At 41.1% G+C, this 23756-nt stretch overlaps 1 protein-coding gene across 1 annotated transcript in view; it reads left to right on the top strand.

Moving 5' to 3' along the window:
- Positions 1-13651: 13651 nt before the first annotated feature.
- The window catches only part of ADAM7 (ADAM metallopeptidase domain 7), a 91045-nt gene continuing 80940 nt past the window's right edge, over positions 13652-23756 (top strand). The window contains exons 1-2 of the mRNA XM_070417028.1: positions 13652-13760; positions 19604-19707. Of these exons, the coding sequence (XP_070273129.1) occupies positions 13652-13760; positions 19604-19707 (213 nt within the window). The remainder of the gene's footprint in view (positions 13761-19603; positions 19708-23756) is intronic.

Here is a 23756-nt window from a genome sequence, read left to right on the forward strand (position 1 = left end):
AAGGGGCATATCTTGTGAGGAGGTGGTGCACGCATGTGTCTATACATTTCCTCAGAGAATTCCATTCAAACATGGATGTGGCCTACAAAAAAGAAAATTTGGGGAATAAGTTGTCCTAGAAGGTTGGAGTGAGCGAGGATGCTGAATATAATGGAAGCAGAGTCCCAATCAGCCATGAGAAGAATGTAAGTGCCGCATGGGGGTCAGAGGGAGGGAGGTGGCATTATTGATTTTATGGATCAAAATAATTGTCTGTGGATGGTGGGGAATGAAGTGTCTCCGAAGTACAATGGAGGGGAGAGTTGAAGAGAATGTGCTAATGCCCAAGTGGCACTATGTGGTTCGAAGAGGACACAGCAACAAGAGAAGAGCCCTCCAGGAGGGGAGTCATAGAGTATAGTTTTTGGAAAAGAAAGTGAGGAACAAGATTGTGACAATTTTAAGGGAAAGACAAATATTTTTAATGCAAGGAGCCTATGTTTGGAAAGGAGAGTGTGTGTATGGAAAACGTGGTTTAGAAAATAATTTTCCAGGTTTAAGATTAAGGAAGTCAAAACCAAATGAGAAATACCTATGAATGCACATGCTAGAGAGGACTTTACCAGCTGTTGAGACACCAGAATAAATCATGAAAAAGCCCCGACCAGAGTGGCTTAGTGGTTGAGCATTGACCTATAAACCAGGAGGTCACAGGTTTGATTCCCGGTCCGGGTACATGCCTGGCTTGCAGGCTGGATCCCCAGAAGGGGGTGTGCAGGAGGCAGCCAATCAATCTCATTATTGATGTTTCTATCTCTTCCTCTACCTTCCTCTCTTTGAAATCAATAAAAAAATATTTATTTATTTTTTTTAATCATGAAAATGTATGAGGCAAAGCCACGTTTTAAGGGAGGTGTTCTGAAGCAGTGCTGGGTTCCAACCCCAACAGGTCCAGGGGTCCCCAAAGGTGTGGATGGAGTCGGCGAAGAAGGAATGACATGGAGACAGCCTTCAGTTGATCAGCAGCCTAGCCAGGATCTCTAGCCAGGATCTCCAGCCAAGTTCTGGTCAGGACCTCCAGCGAAGTTCTGGTCAGGACCTCCAGCGAAGTTCTGGCTAGGATCTCCAGCCAAGTTCTGGTAGGTTCTCTTGCCAAGTTCTGTAGTCAGGTTCTGTTCAGGTTCTCCAGCCAGGTTCTGTGTCTATGTTCTCTCGCTAGGGTCTCCAGCCCAGGGTTCTAGCCCAGATCTCCAGTCAGGTTCTTTTGCCATGTTTTCTTGCTAGGTTCTGTCTCTAGGTTCTGTGTCTTGTTGTCTTGTTACATCTGTATTTATACCAGTTGATTTTAATCCTGTCAATTTTCTATTCCAAAGGTGTAGGGCATTTCTTATCTCCATTCCAGGGAGTAAAGATTATGTAGCTTAAGCATGATTGTTCTTAGTTAAAGTGATTAACTACCCACCTGGCACTTAGTTAAGGGGTTTTATTCCCTCCCTAACTTCAGGGAAAAATCCCTACCTGGGGAAAAAACCTTTCTGGGAGAGGTGACCTTGGTTAAAACACACAGCTCCAAGAAGGGGAGCAAACATATCAAGAACAGTATGCCATATACGCCAGATCCCCTGAAACATATGCTGTGCAGATGCTTCTTCCCTGCAATGACTGTGTCAAGCAGCAAAGATTGTACCGGCTCCCGGCAAAGCAGGTATTCTGGAATCTTATGCCAGAAAGTATCCCATTGAGGTTTCTGCTGGGGAGCTTTCTTTGGAATGATGGTTTGAAGAAAGAGTACTGCTTGAGGAAAGGGTGTCCCACAAGTCCAACATCTTAACACTTAGCACATTCCTTATCACCTAACACATAGCTTATCACCTAATACATAGCTTGGCACAAAAGAAAGAAAGAAAGAAGAAGAAAGAAAGAAAGAAGAAAGGAAAGAAAGAAAGAAAGAAGAAGAAAGAAAGAAAGAAAGAAAGAAAAGAAAGAAAGAAAGAAAGAAAGAAAGAAAGGAGGAAGGAAGGAAGGAAGGAAGGAAGGAAGGAAGGAAGGAAGGAAGAAAGAAAGAAAGAAAGAAAGAAAGAAAGAAAGAAAGAAAGAAAGAAAGAGAGAGAGAAAGAGGAAGGGAGGGAGGGGAGGGAGGAAGGAAGGGAGGGAGGGAGGGAGGGGAGGGAGGGAGGGAGGAAGGAAGGAAGGGAAGAAGAGAAAAGAAGGGAAAACAAGTCATGAGAGAATGGGAAAAGAGAGTTCCACACAATGTCTGAGGAACGCTATTGTTCTAAAAGAAATAAACTCCTCCAAAGGATCCTTGTAAGTCCTTCAAACTCTAAACCAATCTATTTGGGCGGGGGGGGGGGGGGGGGGGGGGGGGTGTCAGAGAACCTGATTATTGAGCTTTACTGAGAATTCTCAAAGGAATCAGGTACAAATGGGAGAATAGTTTGTAGAACGCAATTCCTTATGGCCTAAATCTATATGTTTTGTTTTAGAGAGTGATCATCTTATAGTAGAGGCCACATTCAAGAGTGAGAACAGAGGGCAGCAAAAACATGTTCACATGAACAAATATCTGTAGTTTGTATTATTTGTAAAGAAATGTAACGATCCATGAAAATGAATTAACGAATACTTCTACTGACACATGCAATCCGATCAGTAGGAGTGCTGCTGTTATCCCAGGATGCTGTAGCCATGTCCCTTCTCCTTTCCCACTTTCACTCTGAAAAGTGAGTTCTTGGCCCTTTTACTCTTTCTGTGGCTCTTCTAAATTAGAAATTCCACTGTCAACTTGCCTCAGTTGAGGCCAGCTGAATGTGCTTGTGTAGACCTGCTTTCTGAGCTGGCCACCAAGATTGCTGAGATATCTCCACCTAGCAGCCTGGCTTTCATCTCCAATACAACCTCTGAGACTGTTTCCCTCAAAGAGCCTCCTTTACCAAGGAAGCCTTGAAACATTGCAATCAGGCCTTACCCTGATTTTACCCTGCCTTTCTCTCTTCCTTGTAATCACAGACACATTCTAAGAGAGCCTCCTTTACCAAAGAAGCCTTGAAACATTGCAATCAGGCCTTACCCTGATTTTACCCTGCCTTTCTCTCTTCCTTGTAATCACAGACATAGACAACACATTCTAAGAGAGAAGTGGAGGCAGTTAAACAGAGAGTCAGAGAAAGCTCACCAGGGAAGAGAGGGGTGAAAGGGTTGGAGGGGATTAAAATAAATCTCTCCTCGATAGATGGATCAGAAAAGATTCTTCCTAGGCAGGTACCACTTTATTTCAGGGGACTATAAAATCATTCTGCATTTTTACCATTAAATATCAGAATATCAAACTATTAGGGACAGCTTTTCAGCTTTGTTCATCCCCCAAGTCACCACCACGCAGTGACAACTCAAAACTGGCAGGCCTTTTCCTTTCTGAAATAACACTAACTTGGATTTGGGTATCTTCATAGACAAATGGTAATAATCAAGGTAAGATAAACCTGGAAGAGAAAGAGAGTCTCCCCTGACCACCTTGGGAAAAAGAAGTGATGTTTTCTCAGATATAACAAGGATCATGGAATGTAAGAAAGCACCGAGAAATTAAGGCAACAGGTAGGTAAAAACATTTCGGTGGATAGATGAAAAGAAGCTGAGAGGGAGGATCAAGGTTGGAGAGGTCAGTGCTGTTGAAATAGGCAGTTAGGTCAGCTACAGAGATTACTTACAAGTAATTGAGTCCACCACATAGGAAAAATCCATAACTCTTCAAATGTTCGGGAGAGAGCGCCTGACTGTCCTCCTGCACCCTGGCTGGGCTCACTCTGTCTGCTGACCCCCCATGCCAAGTCCCCATACGGTATTCCTCATCTATCACAAATAGATCTTGCATAATGGAAAACAAAAGTTTCTTTCTTGAGGTTCCCTTAGCACAGTGAACTAAAGTGCTTTTCCCCGAAATTAACTTTACTGGATACTTAATGAGAGTAAGAGATAAACAGCAGTGTAAAACACAAACACATAGTCATCGACTTAAAATGCAGCAAACTGCTCTTTGCAGAAACTGCAGCCCAAAGGACTGGGGTATCTTTCTGTACCTTGTCCTGTTTCCTTGTTTTATTTCCTTCTTTTTTCCCATAACTGTGCTCTTGTTCATTGTGGAATGACTTTACCCATATATCTTGGTTCTACTTTTGATTTGGGACTCAGATTGTCTGTGGTTCATCTCTGATGCCTTGCCCTTTCCTAATGCTGCTGTGTAAAGACTCCTGTCACATACCTTCCACCAGAACTAGGCTTCGTGACCAGCACTCTCTCTTCCTCATTCTTTTCTTATTCATTTAAGAAAATATAAACCTGTAAGACAGGGAGAGTCCCTCCTGAGAGGAGTTTTCCACCTGAAAGGAATCTTTGAAAGAGGACTCAGGACAGAGGGGCATGCGTGCTCTGGAATGGCCTCCTCTGGACCTGCCAATCACACACACACACACACACACACACACACACACACTCATGCACCCCGCTGAGTGGCACTGAATTACCTGTGATAGTTACTGACACTGTTTGCAGGGTCCACAGAGCTGTCACCTAAAGCCCGTGCAGGGAGCCACTGGCCACAGGTTATTGTCCATGGACAGGAGCACAAAAGGGAATGGCCGCATCCAGAGGAGATTTCAGTTTCTTGTCCAGGGATATGAAAATTAGGGGAAAGCCTGGATTAGAAGAATCAGTGGCCTGGGTTGAATCACTTGTTTCACAGTGGCGTATCACAAGCCTCCAAACATCAAGGTCTCGTCCCCAGACTAGCAGGCCCAAGAGGCATCCTAGCACAGTTAGCCAGAAGGAACCTGCTAGGCCTGGTCAGGCGGATGTCCCTTGTAATGGCTTTGAGGAAGTTTAGGGCCAAGAGTAACTACTGAACCTCTGGGATGTATCCTCTATTCTGCCTCAGAATTAAAATTAGTCCAACCATGGCATCTCTTGTTCTGGAATTCATAAAACTTTTCCTTTTTCCTTCTTAAATTCTCCAATATCTCCTTTCTTTTTCCTTAACCTCAACCTCCAGTCACAAGAGTGGATTCTTCCTTTGTGTTTTTCTTAGTTAATTCTGCCTGTGACTGGAGTCCTGCCTCACATCTTAGCTGTGGCCCACAAATCTCTTGGATTTTGACTATGTAGTTATTATCATTTTTGAGTTCTAGTATCCTGGACACAGGTTCTTTGCCAGATATATGTACTACAAGTATTCCGATACGTCTCATATACATACAGGTGACCCTTGAACATGAGGTTGGGGAGTAGGAGCACCAACCCCTGTGCTGGTGAAAATCAGTGTGTAACTTTGACCACAGGAAATTGGTTTCAGGACACCTGCAGATACCAAAACTCATTGATGCTCAAGTTCCTTATATAAAACTAGAGGCCCAGTGCAGGAATTCATATACATGTGGAGTCGAGCCAGCCCATCCAGATGGGGGCCAACTGGGGACAGGGACGGCCGGGGGAAGGGGCCATTGGTGTTTGGCCGGCTGGCCCTGCCCTCGATGGGGCAGGGTGGAGGGGCAATCAGGGGCAGGGCAGGCCAGCAGGGGCCTGGCCGGCCAGCCCCACCCCCAATCGGGATGGAATGGGGCCCATCAAGGGCAGAGCAGGCATGGGAGATAGGCCACGGGTGGTGGGGGGTACGATTGGGACCCTGATCAGGCGGGTTGGCTGCTGCAGTGCGCATCATAGCGACTGGTCGTTCCATCATTCCAATTGCTTGGCTTTTATATATATAGATGATGTAGACAATGCACATACTAGTAGTCAGTCCTCTGTATCCACAGACTCCCTCAGATTGAAAACATTGTACTGTTTTCCATACCCGGTTGTATAAATCTGTGAGTGCAAAACCTGGGGATACAGAGGGCCAATTGTATATTTGTTGAAAAAACTTTGCATATAAGTAGACCCATGCATTTCAAACCTTTGTTGTTCAAGGGCCAACTGCACATGCAAGTATTTTCTCCTAGATTGCAATTTGATTTTTCATTTTCTTCATGGAGTTGCCTTTTTATGATGATTTACCATAAATTATACTTTATTAAAACTAAAAACTTCAAACTTTAAAAAGGCAACATCCTTTTGCTCTGTGTGAACAAATCTCTGCTCCCCTTGGTTATAAAGATTTTCTCTTATGCTTTCTTCTAGAACTTTTGTTATTTTAGTTTTTTCATTTAGGTCTATGATACACTTTAAGTTAAACAGGTCAGGTCCAATGTTCACTATATATATATATATATATATATATATATATATATATATATATACTAGAGGCCCGGTGCACAAAAATTTGTGCACTCAGGGGGGAGGGGGGTCCCCAGCCTGCCCTGTGCCCTCTTGCAGTCTGGGACCCCTCGGGAGATAACAACCTGCTGGCTTAGGCCTGCTCCCGGGTGGCAGAGGGCATGCCCAATCCCTAGGTGCAGCCCCTGGTCAGGCTCAGATCAGGGCCAATTGGGGAGTTGGAGCGCCACCCCCTGTCATGCACAGAGCAGGGCGGATTGGGAGGTTGCGATGCCACCCTCAGTCACGCTCAGGGTACGGTTGATTGGGGGGTTGGGGCACCGCCCCCTGTCACACTCAAGGCAGGGTTGATGGGGAGGTTGTGGCACCACCCCCTGTCACGCACAGAGCAGGGCCCATCAGGGGGGTTGGGACTCCATACCCTGTCACACACAGAGCAGGGCGGATCAGGGGGTTGGGGCGCTGCACCCTGTCACACTCAGGGCAGGGCCAATGGGGAGGTTATGGCTCTACCCTGTCACACACAGAGCAAGGCCCGTGGAGGGGGTTTGGGGTGCCACCCTCTATCACCCACAGAGCAGGGCCAATCAGGGGGTTGGGGCGCCGCCACTGTCACACACTCAGGGCAGGGCTGATGGAGAGGTTATGGCTCTACCCTGTCACACACAGAGCAGGGGCCGATCAGGGGGTTGGTGCACCGCACCCTGTCAAACACAGAACCACAGGGCGATCAGAGGGTTGGGGAGCTCCCCCCTATCAGTCACAGAGCAGGGCTGATCAGGGGGTTGGGGCACCTTCCCCTATCACTAACAGAGCAGGGAAGATAGGGAGGTTGTGGCCCCGCCCCCTGTCACACACAGAGCCACAGCGATCAGGGGGTTTGGGCGCTGCTCCCTGTCACTCTGATCCCGGTGCCGGGAGGCATATTACCCTTTTACTATATAGAATAGAGGCCTGGTGCACGGGTGGGGGCTGGCTGGTTTGCCCTGAAGGGTGTCTTGGATCAGGGTGGGGGTCCCCACTGGGGTGCCTGGCCAGTCTGGGTGAGGGGCTGAGGGCCGTTTTCAGGCTGGCGGATGACTGAAGCTCCCAACTGCTCCTTTTTTTCTTTTTCTTTTTTCTATTCTGGGCCAGCTTTAGCTCTGTGGCCTCACTGCTGAAAGCAGGTTTCTGGCCTTTACCTTCTGTATTTGATACAATGTTGTGGTCCAGCTGGCTGAAGCCCGGCTGACTGAAAGCTGGTTTCTAGGGTTTTGTTTAGCTTCTATATTTGCAACATAGTTGCTTAGAGTTGCAGCTGAGAGGCCGTCAAGTCAGGCGGGGAACGTTGGAGTCCGCAGTCACTGGAGCAAGCAAGCCTCCCTGTTCGCTTCAGTGCATGGCTGCCTGCCGCCATCTTGGCTGACAGTTAATTTGCATAAGGATATGCTGATTAGCCAATGGAAAGGGTAGCTGTCGTACGCTAATTACCATGTTTCTCTTTTATTAGTATATATATATATATATATATATATATATATATATATATATATATATCCAGCTGTTCCAGCACCATTTGTTGAGTTTCCTTGGTGCATTTACAAAAAAAATCAATAAGTACATATATATGAGAGTTAATTCCTGGACTTTTTATTCTGTTGTATTGAACTGTGTATCTAATTTATGACCTTGCTAAACTAACATATTAGTTTTAGTAGTTTCCCCTCCCTATTTTGATTCTGCTTTTTCTTGTTGTACATTCTCAACAGGATGCAAATCCCAATGCTCTTCACTGACTTGTCACATCAGTGAAACACCAGTGGCTTTTTCTAAGTCAGCGTGTGCAGCCAGGTCAGTGACTGCCGACCCTTATTCAGCCTGAGCGTGACATGTGTGTCCTGTTTCATATCCTGATGCCTTGCTCTCCTAACGCTGGTGTGTAACGACTCCTGTCACACACCTTCCACCAGAACCAGGCTTCATGACCAGCACTCTACTCTCTCTTCCCCATCCTCTAATATTTTGCTTAGACAGAAGTATTAGCCAAGAAATGTAGTTTAGAGATGGATCTTCCAGGATAAGGCTGTCTCCATGGGGGAAAATTTCACATCCATTGGTAATTGATCATTTAAAGGCTTTATAAATTTTCCCTTTATTTTTATTTGTTTATGGTAACATTTATTCCTTTGTGGAGTAACTAGAAGTACATAAGAAGTTGTAAATTTGAGGAAGAGGCACTCATGTCTGGAATATACCAGGACATTTTCACAGCCCGGCTACCAGAGGGCACCTTTTCTGACTCATTATGTGTAGGCCTCCTGTCCTACAAAGATATCCACCAATAAAGTGTATGATGGTCTTGGCCAAAATGAAGGACCCAAAATTGAGTGCAGAGAAATATGAAACCTTTTAAAATAGAAAACTACCTACAAACAATATTCAACAGCAAAGCTCTCCATGAGCATGAGGATCAGGGGCAGGTCCAAGCTTCTGCTGACCCCTGAGAGATGAAGTCCTCACGGTCTGTTGCTGAGGTTGGGATGTGCACCTTCTAGAGGCTGTTAGCCGGCTCATCTCCCTGCACTTATTGAGCTCCTGCTGTGGACCAACTACTGGAACAGCAGGCACTTGCTACAGGCTCTATCACAGACAGCAGACAGTATTCCTTACATTCCTCCGAACCACCCCAGAGTCTAAATGAAAGAAGAGTACAACCTCCCATGTCCATAATCAACTGTCCAGTGCCCACTACCATACTTCACTATCCTAGGCCCTGCTAGCTGCAAAAATCTCCATTGTTTTCTGTGGTACCAACCAGCAGGGGCATTGGCACTTGGTTGCTCCTCTCCTGAGTTAAAGTCTGTGCAAGGGAAGCTAACTGAGGCAGATGTCTGAGAAACTGGGAAGCAGTGGTGAGGGCTGTGGGTCTTACCTGGCACCTGCAAATAGCATGTGGTTAGTTACCATATTTCCTTGATGCCATAGGTAGTAGCATCCTTTCACATTTTAACATTTATGAACTAGGGATATTGCTTGTTGTATATATGGATATCACACACACACACACACACACACACACACACACACACGCTTAATGAGCTGATGTTCCCTTTTTTTCTCTTCAATCACTTTACTAAATCAATGATGTATTTACCTGCATGTTACTTGTCATTAGAAGAAATTTATTTATTGTTATGGCAATCCATGATACTAACTGAATAGATTTTAAAACCACATTTTAAGGTGATTAGTGCTTTCTCTTTTGCATTAAGAAAATGCAGTATGCTTCTCTTTTATGAGGCAATTGTGACACCTGCTGTCAGAAATAAAGAACTGACTATAGTCACTAGCTGGCCTTTCCTATGGAAAAAAAATATTGCTAGAACATGAAAACTTCAAGGACAGTGGTTCTCAACCTGTGGGTCGCGACCCCTTTGGGGGTCGAATGACCCTTTCACAGGGGTCTCCTAAGACCATCGGAAAACACATATATAATTACATATTGTTTTGTGATTAATCACTATGTTTTAATTATGTTCAATTTTTAACAATGAAATTGGGGGTCACCACAACATGAGGAACTGTATTAAAGGGTCGTGGCATTAGGAATGTTGAGAACCACTGCTCTAGAGGACGGTGGTGTGGGGCTAATAATTCCAAGATTCTAATCATGGCTTGGTCTTTCTGGTGACCAGCCTCCATACAGGAACCATCCATGAGCTCACCAGAGTCACCTCATTAGAACAAAAGATACCCCCAGTGCTCTCATCTCTTAGGAATTACAAGGGTTTGGGGAGGCCTGTGTCAAGGATGGGGTCAAAGACCAACTATTAGAACAAGAAATTATCCTATCACTTAGGAAATTGTAAGTTCTGTGCCAGGAATTGAGGGGAGAGACTAATATATATGTCATATATATTATGTAAATTTTCTCTTTTATACACGCCAATTCATCTCAGATATCCATATGATTATATGATTAAAAAATAAGTCTAACGCAATATTTCTGTGTTTAAAAACGTTGTGGCCATTGCCTTCAGAATAAATAATTATCTTTTTACTCTAGCAAATGGACCTCTATACCATTCATCTGGGATATAGTGGGTAGCTTCATCTCGAAGCACAGCCCCACCCCCTAATCCTGTTTAACCTGTTCCACTGCTGAACACATCTCTGTTGAGCACCCAGTTCCAAAAATCTGTCAGAGTTTGAGAGGTGACTGACTTCATCTAAATTATTTTTCAACAATTTTATTTTAATTTATACAATACTCTTCTATAGAGTTCATATCTGTGGACAAATCTCATCATTCAATTAATATCTAAATATTATATATATAAATTTTGTCCTGTTTAAGTGAGTACAGTTGACCCTTGAGAAACATTGGTTGAACTGTGTGGGTCCAATTACACGTGAATTTTAAAATAAATATCTATACCATTTTGATCCATAGTTGGGAGCACGCAGATGTGGAGGGCCAATTGTATACATTGATATTTGCCATTTTATATAGGGGACTTGAGCATCCTCAAATTTTTGTGTCCCTAGTGGGGAGACCTGGAACCAATCTCCCCACAGATATCTAAGGGGGCCATTGATGTAGTTAAGTTTTGGAAGAGTCAAAAGTATAACTACCACATATTGTTAAAGATTAATGAGCAATTGCCTGATAGAGTGGAGTGCTCAGGGTATACATTTTATTTCATCATTAGATAATAGGGCTAATTTCAAGCCTGATTTAAAATCATGCATTCCGAGTTAAGGGATATCTGAGGGCCAACATCGCGTCCTTGACTTTGTCTTTGTGAAGATACAGCCTTGCTGTGAGGATTTTCTGGCTCAGGCTTGGGAGCCATGCGCAGCCTCTGCCCATGATTAATGGAGTGCTGCTAGTACAGGCACACAGAGATCTAGCTGTGCCAGAAGGCATGACTATGGGAGAAAGCATTGGGCAAGCTATAGAGATGCTATCACATTCATTCCTAGTTTCAGAAAAAAGGCACAATGGATGTCCAATCTATTAGAAATAATAATACGATCTTGGCTCCTAGTATTTGATGGTCTTGCCTAGCTCTTTTTCACAGGTGACTCTGGGGCCTTTGAGCAACCTTGTGTTAGATATACAAAGACCCAGAGAAGCTTGAATTTTCAGAAAGTGTAGAGTGGTAGAGGAACCTTTTGCAGTCACAATAAATTTATAATGTTTATCACCTATTCTGCAAGTTGAGTGCAGCAATAAAGTTATAATAAATTAATATTCTGAATATACTATATATTGAGTCCCAACAGTGTACAAGGCCTGGAGTTGTTAGACCCTGCAGGGAACATGTGAATGTTAGCCATGGTCTCTGTCTTCAAAGGGCTTGCACATGGTTCAGAAGATAAGCTGAAAATGTTACTAATACTTCCTGGCATTGCAAGTGTTTGAGAGAAGTAACAGAGGGCATGGGACTCATTTATATCACTTAACTGAGATCTAGACAAACTTACCAAATACCTTAGACTTCACTATATCTAGTCTACAAAAGCAAGCAGACAAAGAGAGAAAACTCACTCCAAGTTTCTCACACACTAACATGTACACTGTGGGGCAGAAGTAGGCAGAGTATTAGGAGTCAGGGGAAGGAAGGAACAGCTGTTCTATGGTGGGTAACAGAAGTATCATGAAGAATGTGGCATGAGATGTGTGGGTTCAGGAAAGCTGGATAGGAGATGGCCCCTCACCTCAGAGAGTGACTTACTATACTTGTCAAGTTGGAGGAGAGGGTGGCATGAAATGAAGAATATGATTAAGCCATAAAAGACTGACTAGTATACTCTAAGTTCTGTTCAATCAACCCTGTAAAAGGTGTTTCAGCTGAACCTGGAGGAAGATGAAAGGCGAACCGGCTAAGTGGGAGAACTCACACAGAGTTCTGATAAAAGGAGCAAGGACACCAAGAACTGAACAGGCCAACCAAGCAAATGATCAGTTCCTGCTTTTTTTTTTGTTGCAAATCTTAAAATATTTTGCAGAAAGTGTCTGGACGTAAGTTATTTCTCCTTATACTTGGCCACCATGCGTCTAGACCAGTGGTCAGCAAACTGCAGCTCGCAATCCACATGCCGCTCTTTGGCCCCTTGAGTGTGGCTCTTCCACAAAATACCACGTGCGGGCGCGCACGTACAGTGCGATTGAAACTTTGTGGCCCATGCACAGAACTTGGTATTTTGTGGAAGAGCCACACTCAAGGGGCCAAAAAGCCGCATGTGGCTCGTGAGCCGCAGTTTGCCGACCACTGGTCTAGGGTATCCCCTTCAGAAAGACAGAAGAGGGAAGAGTCTCAGACATTCATTGATAATACTAGTTTCTTAAAAATCTATAATAATAAAAGGGTAATATGCTAATTAGACCAGACATCCTTCCAGATGAAGCCAGGGCCAGAGGGAAGCTGGGGTCCTGGGTGCCTGTGGGCGGCCAGAGGGAAGCCAGCTCTGGTCCCAGGTGCAAAAGGGAAGCCAGTGCCCCCAGCTGGGGGAAGAAAAACCTACTCTTGCATGAATTTCATGCATCGGGCCTCTATTATATATATAAACTGTAAGGACAATATCCTTAAAAATGCTTAATTTCCATGAAAAGCATTTATCAAGAGTCTACTTTGTGGGAGGTGCCATTCTAGATATTGGGGACATAACACTGAGCAACAGACAACATTATCTACATTATATTCTGTGCAGGTAGACAGATGAAAAACAAATACATAAATAGAAGTCTTCACTGACCAGCTGCTTAGTCTTGGCCAAGTGGGAAAGGTGATAAGGAGAGCTTGGTGTATTGCATGAAGGGATTTGCAGCTCACCAGGCATGACTCAGTGGTTGAGTGTCGACCTAGGAACCAGGAGGTCATGGTTCAATTCCCAGTCCGAGCACATGCCTGGGTTGCAGGCTAGATCCATAGTGGGGAGAATGTGGGAGGCAGCTGATCAATGAATCTCTCTGGTCATTGATATTGCTATCTCTCTTTGAAATCAACAAAAACATATTTAAAATAAAATAAAATGGAGTGTACAACATAGTAGATCTTATTGAAAAAATGGTATTTGAGAAAAGAACTAAGAAAGGTGAGGATGGAGACCTGATGTTGAAGACAGCGTGCTGGCATGTTTCTTCTGGGAACAAGAAGGACAGAGTGGCTGAAGAGAGCTGAAGGGAAGAGGAGGGCATGAGGTGCAAGAGGCACAGGGTGCCAGATAGTGTGGAATCATTATGAGGCATTTAGCTTCCATTCAGTAAGATGGTAGCCATTGGAATATTTTAAAGAGGGGCATGACACAGCATTGCTTCTGTCTTAAGGGGATGGCTTGTTGCTTTTGGAAAATAAACTATGAAGGAGAAGCAAATAGAGTAAAACCACTTATCAGAACGTTGTCCTAATCCAGGTGAGACATGACTGAGGACTTTTGTCAGAGTGGAAGTGGTGGAGGAGATGAAAGGTTAGATTCTGGGTCTATTCTGAAGGAAGAGTCAACAATATTTCCTGACAGCTTGTGTGGGAGTGAGAGAGAAAGAGATTTCCAGGACCAGACCACTCTCTGATCTTTGGCTTGAGTAGCTATACTGATTGACAACATTGTCATTTCCTGAGATGAGCAAGACATTTGGAGGAACAGTTTTAAGGATGAAGATCAGGAGTTTTGTTTTTGTATATATTTAATTTGTGATGCCCACCAGACATCAAAATGAAAATGCCAAATAGATAACTGAATGGGAAAAAAATATTTCTGAGACCTATGAATTGGCAATCAACAGCATAACAGTCATTTTTGAATCATGTGATTTGGTAAGATCTCCAAAGGAATAAGTACAGACTGAAAAGAGAATAAGTTCAAAGAATGAGATCTGGGGCCCTCTGCTGTTTACAGGCCTGTGGTATGAGGAGACATGAGTGAAGAACTTCAAGTAAGAAGGAGCAGCTAATCAGGGAGAAACAGTAGGGCTGGAAGTCAAGTAAGAAGCATGTATCCAAAAAGACAGGGTCAAATAACAAGTCAGACATGGCAGAGAAATAAAATCAGGACTGAGAATTGACCATTGAATTAAAAATCTGGAGATGGTTGGTGACCTTGATGAGTAATTTCAGAAAAGAGGTGGGGAGAAAAGAGATTGTCTCTTGTCCCTGACTGGAGTGGATTAAAGAGAGAATGAAGTACTAGGGACAGTGACTATAGATAACTCTTTGAGAGGACCTTGTTATAAAGGAACCACAGAAATACTGTGGTTGCTGGAAGGGCATGCAAGGTTAAGAGAGTTACTATAATTTGGTTAAAGATGAAGAAAATTACAGCTTGTTGAGGAGTGCGGAGAAGGGGTGACATAATTTTATGAGTAGAATTAAAAATGCTATCACCTTGGCCCTACTAATCCAACAAGAGAAAATCTAATAATGTTGCATTTTATTTTATATTCTGACACCATTTGACTTTAAGTCTATCTTGTTTAAACCATTTGACTTTATAAAAGTTAGTGTATTTCATAAAGATCTTATGAAACAGTTAAATTGAAGGTGGAAAATAATGTCAATCATTCAACAATATACATTATGAATTTTTCATTATCACACTTAACCTGCACAGGGATCCTATGTACAAAGTACTATTATTTCTAGTTTTCCATGATGAAATGAAAACTCTAGGAATATTAAGTAATTTGTTCAATGTCACTAGCTAAGTCACAGGATTATCAGAATTGGGTGAAATTTCTTTATACTCTATTTACTCTGGGTCTGCCATTCCCCAGAAATAACTTTGTCCATTTGGGAGGCAGAGTAAGTTGATCTTTTATGACACTTGTATTTATTGCATGACATTTACTATGCATATTAATGGACAAATCTGTGGTTAGAAATGAAAAGTATGATGGGGATAAAAGCTCCAAATCAATGAGGAAGGTCTTAGAAAATGGGAAAAAATCAGTAAAAGCAAGGAAACATAGCATCCTGGTGTTAAAATTATGTCCTCGAGGATCAAATAGTTTACAGTCTCAACTTATAAATAAGACTCAGAGACCCAGAAAATAAGTAATTTGCCAGAGGAGGCAGAATTAATCACAGGAGAACAGAGGGCTCCTGACTCTGAATTGAATGTTCTTTTCAATGCACTTACAGCACAATTCATGGGTTGAAATTGGCTTCTACAAAGAGAATTGCAAGTTCCCGATGATTAATATGGCTTTGGAGTACTTTATAATGATATTTCTTTTAAAAATCAAACAGAAAAATGCTAATTTTTTGTTTCTATGTGAAGCTTTTGCCATTACTATTATAGTTTGAATAAGATATTATTGTTCATCCTCTTTATGTACTTGAATTTATCTCCCCTTTTCTTCATGTTTCTCTTTACAAAGGTGGTACAAGAATAAGCATTTTTGGTCTGCAGAGTGGGCTGCTTCTTATTTCCGATTTAGATAATCTCTGTCATCTGTCATCCTTCCTATGCTTTCACCACTGTTGGGGGGTTGCTTGCCAAGTTGCGCTAGTCCGGTGGTTCTCATCCTTCCTAATGCTGGGACCCTTTAATACAGTTCCTCATGTTGTGGTGACCCCCAACCATAAAATTATTTTCGTTGCTACTTCATAACTGTAATTTTGCTTCTGTTATGAATCGTAATGTAAATATCTGATATGCAGGATGTATTTTCATTGTTACAAATTGAACATAATTAAAGCATAGTGATTAATCACAAAAATAATATGTAATTATATATGTGTTTTCTGATGGTCTTAGGTAACCCCTGTGAAAGGGTCATTCGACCCCCAAAGGGGTCGAGACCCACAGGTTGAGAACCCCTCCGCTAAACAAAAAGAGGGAGCCGAATTGAGGGGGGAAAAAAGGAGAGGAGAGAGCTCAGGAGGGAAGCCCTAGGGGTATCTGGATTGTGAGGTTGATCAAAAGGGGTCAGCAGGCAAGCTCTGCTTAGAGGCCTCCAAGAAAAACACCCCCCACTGACTATTATGTAAAGAACAGATCCTGGTGACAATAGGTAATGAATTTGAGAATCTACAACCTCAAACCCATCATGGAAACAAAGATGAGAGTAGATTAGCATCTTATGAGAGGTTGCTTCGTTGATTTGCAGCAGAGAAATAAGAAGGAAACAAAATCTTTAAGATCTGCGGTGATGAACACAAAATACAATATACTGCTGATGTGCTATAGAATTGTACAGCTGAAACCAATATGATTTATTAACCAATGTCACTCAAATACATTCCAAAAAAAAGTAAAATTTTAAATTTTTAAAAAGATCTGCTTTTGTCTGACATTTGGACTCACAGAGCCCCTTTGATATAGAAATCTGTTTCAGGCTTCATTTTTGTTGTTTTGTTTTTTATCTAGGAAGTTAAATATAATATTTAAAAGGAAGTGGCTTGGTCAATAGTGCCAAATATTGCTGAGAGGGCAAGTAAGATGAGGAACCAAAATATCCATTGGATGTAGCAATTGTGAATTCCTTGGAGATAGGCAGCTATATCGGTAGAATCATAAAGGCAAATGCCTGAGTTGAATGTGTTAGGATGAATTGTAGATAAGAAAATTACTAAAAATTATATAAATTCTGTGAGAAGTTTAGCTGAAAAGGGAATTAAAAAAACATAATGGTAAGTGCTTGTAGAATATAGGATTGATGGTAGGATATTTTGAAAGGGGGAAAACTTGAGCTTACTTAAGCTTATCAAAAGAAAGTTTTCAATTGTCATAGACTGGTTATGTTTTTTGGGACTACTATAGGGATAATCAATAATGTGAAACAGAGTTGGGGGTAGAATCACACACACAGATAAAGGATGTATGGGCAAAGGGATAGCTCTTCTAATATAATAAGAGAACACAGACATATAGGTAGGTTTGCACAGGTCCTTTACACATTTGCCTATTAATGTGTTCTTTTTTGCATTGATTTGAAGAAGTTCTATATTATAGGGACATTTACCCTCAACTTTTATTATATATTAGAGGCCTGGTGTTTGAAATTCATTCCCAGGTAGGGTCCCTAGTCCTGGCCAGCGATCAGGGCCAATAGGGGCCTCCCAGCTGTCACCTGGGGCCTTCCTTCATTTTGCACTGACCCTGGTGGTCAGCTCATGTCTTAGCAAGCAATCGAACTCCTGGTCTACTGGTTGAACTCCCAAAGGGACACTTTGCATATTAGCCTTTTATACATATAGATGGTGCATGCATTTATAGAGTTTTTGTTTGTCTTTTAATTTAAATTAATTTGAAATTTATAGCATAAATGAGTTTTTATAAGTAAGTTTAGATGAAGGAGGTCAAAAGGTACAGTGATAAGTAAGAACTAGGAGTGTAATCGCCACTTACAGATAAGGATAGCATGGTGACTATAGTGAACACTCCTCTGTAATATATAGGAAAGTTGTTAAGAGACTAGATCCTAAGAGCTCTTACCACAAAAATTTGTTGTTGTTTTTTTTATCTATATGATATGATGGATGTTAACTAAACTTATTGTAGTAATCATTTCACAATATATGTAAGTTAAACCATTATGTTGTACATCCTAGACAGAGTTGTATATCAGTTACATCTCAATAAAAATGGAAGAAGAAACAAAATAGTCCTAGCAAATGTGGCTCAGTTGGGTGAGTGTTGTCCCACGCAGCAAAAGGTTGCTGGTTCAACTCCCAGTCAGGACATATGCCCAAGCTGTGGGCTTGATCCCCAGTAAAGGGCATGCAGTAACAACCAACTGATATTTCTCTCTCTCTCCCTCTCCCTCTCTCTCTAAAATCAATAAAAACATATTTTAAAAAATATATAAAGTTATTTTTCCTTATTTCCCCCTGTTGCCCCTAATGACTCCCTGGGTTCTTTTATCAGGGTGGAAGTAAAATAAAGATTACTAACTTGTGTTTCATACAGCATCCTAAAGGCCATTATTTAGCTAGAAAGTGCTCAATATTTCTATCTATTTTGTTATATCAAATTTTCCTTTATAGCATGTGACATTTTGAATAAAAAGACCTTCTTTGACCAAAGTTTATATAACATTCTTCAATCATTTTTTCCTGAGGCATACATGATTTCTTTTTTTGAATTTTTAGTACACTAGGAATCATTTACAGTGGGCGTGAAGTAGGGATCTCTGCCCAGCCCACCTGCACCACCAGCACAGTGGTTGCCTTTAATTAGTACATGCTGTCCACCCTCCAGGTTTTAGCCTCAAGCACCTTACAAATTGTGTAACGTGGGTCAAGGAACACTTCCTTGAACTGGATCAAAACTGTCTAACTATCTGTTAGACCCTTCATCCTTACTGTGGGAGCAAGGACAAAGAACTGTGCACATATTTTTCTCAAGCACATGCATCCCTCTTCAACCAGAATCATTCAGAATGCTTTCCGGGAGTTTAATTTTCATGATTTTATTCACTTCTCAGTTTAAAGGTATGTCTTAATCCTTTCATCAGGGTTTTCTTATTGTACAATGAGGTGATGTCTTTTTAATCACAACATTTAAATGCAAGTGATAAAAACATTAATATCCTTTGATGATTTTGCTGGGAACACAGCATATGATTTGGACTAGATTAGAGCTAATCTTGAGATTCTGTGATTCTATGAAATGCCATGTCACTCTTAAACACCCTGAGTTACAGGGGCAAGGAGGCAGGGGTGAACTGAATATTTGTAATGTGGCAGACACTGTGCTAGCCATGAGCCACTTTGTAGATTAGCATGCTTAAACGTTTATATTATGATCTCCACTTGCAGATAAGGAAATCAGAGAAATTAGGTGTGCTGCTAATAATATGGTAAAACTTTGATTCAAATAAAAGAGCAGATTCCAACGTCCTCCACATGGCTCTTTGGTGTGGCTTCTACCAGTGTGACAGGAAATGTGTAGATTCTGTGTAACACTGATTGAAGAGTATCTAAAATCCTTTAACCTTCCCTTTAACCAGGGAAGCCTTCTATTTCACTTCTTGAGTTAAGACTTCAAATGCAACTGTCCCTGGGAGATAGAAACAATGATTTGCATGGAAACAGTCCATTCTAGGGCAGGCTTTGGCAGGTGGCAGAATCTAGAGACAGGCATGAGAAGAGTAAGATGACAAAAGTGACAACATAGAACAAGGTTAAAAGATAGAAGAAGCCGAAGCACCCTGATTTCTTTGCCTCCTTTCCAATTGTACTTACGTTTTTCTACTTTGGAAACATCTGTTTCAATGTCCTTCCTTGTAAAGCAGGGGTGCTATTTTATAGTGATGTTGTACATGGCTGCTAATTGGGAGCAAGTGGACTCTGTGAGAGTAATTCTGTTATCCAGTCACTGTGGGTACATGTTAATGCCACATGTATTTTCCCTTTATGCTTCCTTTTAGAAAAGGCAGTCCGTGGAGTAGAGGGTCAAGAATTGGTTTATCCTAAAAGGCTTCCTGTGATACAGAAGCGAGATGTTTGGCACACTCATGATTATGACCTACAGGTACAGATTTTGAAATAATACCTAAAATGCATTGCTTTTACAGGCATGTGGAAAGCAACCTCTGTTTCCAATTAGAAGCAAACAAGAAAGGAGAGAAGTCTCAATTCTTCTCAGGACTCCCCATCAGTGACGGCCTGTGCCTGGGTGGGTGGGACATGGAAGAGAAGAGGAAAGAGGCCCTTGATAGATTAGGAAACAAGGAGTCAAGCTCAGATGTTAGGGGGTTCCATGAACATTTCTCAGTTTATGTGAGGAGCTCCACCACCCGCTTTTCAGACTGATGTAAAGCAACTCACTTGTTCTGGGCTGGCTCCCGTGAACAGGGATCTGATATGCAGGCTTACTTGCCTGACAGGTTCTGCAGCAGAGTTGGACAACTTTCACAGCAACAGAAAGGCCTACTTGGCCCATTGGTTAGAAGGATGTTTATTCAGGTGTTAAAATTAAAAAGTTACAACTTTATTATTTAAAGTAATAAATGTTTACTTATGTAGAAAATGTATAATACACATCATGGGCGCAAACTTTAAAATGAGGTTATTTTCAATCCCCACTATTGTAAAAGACATTCAATGTTGGCCCTTGGATTTTCATTCCCGGGCAACTGCATTTTGAGCCTTGGGTTTTTAATTTGGCCCACAGGGAACCCTTACTGTCACTGTGACCTAACACTTCCTGAGAGGGCAAACCTTTCCCGGGCAGTGCCTTCTCTTCCCTCTGCCATTAGAAGAGCCAGCCTCCCAGGCTTCCACTTATTAGGTCTCTCAGTCATAATTAAGGCACATTGTAATGTTCCCAATGGTACTATTGAGGCCTCTTTAGTGATGGCTTGAGATGATGAAAAAGCAACTGTTTGTTGCCCTTTGGAAAGAATGTCTACTCTAACATTTTCTTCTGATAATCTCCTTACAAATAGATTTGTCTTGAACTCTAAGTCTTTTCTCACCTTCTCTTAACTGGTGGATTGTTGGTACCCAGCTAAGAGGGCAAAACCAGCTTTCTACCACTCATTGTGTAAAAGTTGGTGGGCTCTTCTGGCATCTATTAAGACTTAATCAATACTGACATTAAAAGTCCCACAATGAATATACAAGATGAGCCTGAACTGAGGCAGGAAATACACAAGATGAGTTTGGAGCACCTTGTACCAGGAAGTAAGGAAGTTCTCAAACAGACAACTTCTACCCACAATGAGGAGAGAAGTTAAGAGAACATGGGAGCCAACTGAAATCGCTCCCGATGGCCAAGGAAGAAACAATAAATTGAGCACAACAATAAATGACATAGTTTTGGACTGTAACATAAAGTACATGTCTATGACACCATATTGATATAAATAAGTGATTTAATAAGTCAATAAATGTGAGAATAGACATCCCCTACAGAAGAATTAAAATATTGATGTAGATATTCCCCTCCCCAGGAGGTGGGGCATAACTCCTTACCCTTTAAGCCTGGGCTGTGCCTAGTGACTTCCTTTCAAAGAGTGGAAGAGGGAAGGGGAAAATATCACTTTACAGTGGAAAAGCTCTCAGATGCTACCTCAGCCAGGTAACCAGTGTTAACATCACCAGGGATGTCATGTTGATGGTATGGACTCTGGCTATGATGTGATGGAAATGGCACTTTGTTTGTTTTTCTCCCAAATCTCCATAAACCTAGTCTAAGCATTGAAAAAACTCATAAAAACCTAAATTGAGAGGCAGCCTACAACATACCTGACCAGTACTCTTCAAAACTGTCAAAGTCATCCAAAATAGGGAAAGTCTGAGAAACTGTTATTGTCTAGAGGAGCCTAAGGGGACATGACAACAAAATGTAATGTGGTGTCCTGGGTAAGATCTTATGGCCATAAAAGGACAGTACACAAAAATGAAGGAAATCTGGCTAAGTGTAAACATTAATTGTAACATCAATTTTGGTTCATTAGTAGTGACAAATACACCATAATAACATTAAGGAAAACGTGAGTTGTGGAGTTACATGAGAATTCTCTATATTGTCTATCCAACTTTTCTCTAAATCTAAAATAAAACTAAATTTAAAACTTAAATAAATAAAATTCTAAAATAAAAAATAAAGTTAAATATCCTGTTCATTAAAACTATTAATGACAAGGTTAAAAAATAACTTTATCACATCTGACATGTAAAAATTGTTCCTCAATATTAGCTAATATAAAAATTTATATTCATTCACATTTTAAAAAGTCCTGAGATACTATCCTGTTATGCACACAGACATAGACACACACCTACATATCTACACATAAAGGTCATCTTGTTGTAAAATGGGATTCAACTCTCATTTAACTGAGAATCTGTTTCTTGCCTGCCCACTACGAATACTGTGTCTTTATAATAAAATCCTAATTTTATGTTACACTTGCAATAAAAAAAGTCCTAACTGATGCACACCTTACCTTTAACAAATACAAAACTCCCCTCTCCCTCCTCAAAGTTGCCTCTCTTCAGAAGACCTTCCTCTTAGTCGAGGCACAAACCAGAAACCGGAAGTAGTTCTTGACTCCTCTCTTCAGCCTCCCCCATCAAACAATCGCCTAGCCTTGTAGATTCTATCATGTAAATATCTTTCAAAATTATCTACTCTTCCTTATTATTGCTGCCACTTCCCTGCCCAAACCACCAGTATTACAGCAACAGCCTTTAAATGTTGAGTTCTGCTGACTCATTACCCTCAATAATTAAGACATCTAAAATATCACACCTACTGCATTATTCTGCCAAAAATGTTTGCTTCTCTTTGCTCTTAAGATAAGGTCTAAATTCTTTTAAATGGCTCACTAAGCTGTACATGATTTGGCTCCTTCCTACTTTTCATTTCCGTTTCTACTCAACTTGACTTTCCAGCAACATTGAACTTCTCTCTGTTCCTCATATACGACAAGCTCCTTCCTACCTCAGGACCTTTGCATGTGTTCTTCCTTGTCCCTGACTCCTCCTTTCAATACCCTCCTACACAGTCACTATGTTTCTCCTCTTAAGATGCTTATAATACTCAATTACATTTGCTTGATTTTCTTTTTTTTTGCCACACTATGGTTTTCATGAGAGCAGTGACCGCTAACGTGTGCATCATTGTATTTTCCATATGATCACTGTGACTGAAATAACATCAATTGAATAAATGTATGAACAATAAATTGAAGAAATGTGTAAGCTATATGTCCAATAACTGTGAATCCCTAAATTATAAAGAATTCTTATCATTCATAAATAAATAAGATGCCAGAAAAAAAATGGTAAGATGGCATAAATTAGAAATTCATATACAAATATACAAATAACTAAACAAAAGAAAATATCAATTCTAATTGTCATTAAAGACAATAATTTATGACAATAAGTTATTTCATTATTTGAACAATCCTATTGATTATAATATTTAAGGCAAGGAAACAAGAACCACTATAAATTTCTGGTGAAATTCTAAAGTTGTACTTCCATTCCTCAAGGTTATCTGGAAGTATTTACCAAAAACTTTACACTTTTTCCATGTTGTTGACAATGAAATTCTGTCTACCTGTAGTGAATAGGCCAAATCAAATTTCTGATCTAAGTGTAGATTAAATAAGTTCACATTATGCTTTTCAGCAGTAAAATACGTACTATAAAATAATACTTATTAGAATAGAAAAGTGGTCATGGCCATAACTTACTTTTATGTAAAAAAAAGTAAGCTACAAGACAGTGTACACAAAACTGGTAAAAATACATAAGCAGAAGATTTATTGGGGAGTGACACTGCAAGGACATATAATAACATATATTTCTGGATACAGAGGCAATATGAATTTTTTCATTTTACCTTCTTTTTAACTAGAAATAAGCATCAAACATTTATTTAAAAATAACTGGAAAGCAAAAGCCTGCATATATTAGCTTCCTTATAAATTCAGCTTTGTCCATATTTACCATTTTGCCTGAAAGGAGAGCTCTACTCTGGGTAGACTACCCACCCCATTACCCACCCTCAGCCCACACTGAAGGAGCACATATCTAGTTCACATTATGGATATTGTTTTTCAG

Source organism: Myotis yumanensis, unplaced genomic scaffold, assembly GCF_028538775.1.
Source record: "Myotis yumanensis isolate MYYU_CA2020_CCGP unplaced genomic scaffold, mMyoYum1.0.hap1 SCAF_5, whole genome shotgun sequence".
Classification (NCBI taxonomy): Eukaryota; Metazoa; Chordata; class Mammalia; order Chiroptera; family Vespertilionidae; genus Myotis; species Myotis yumanensis.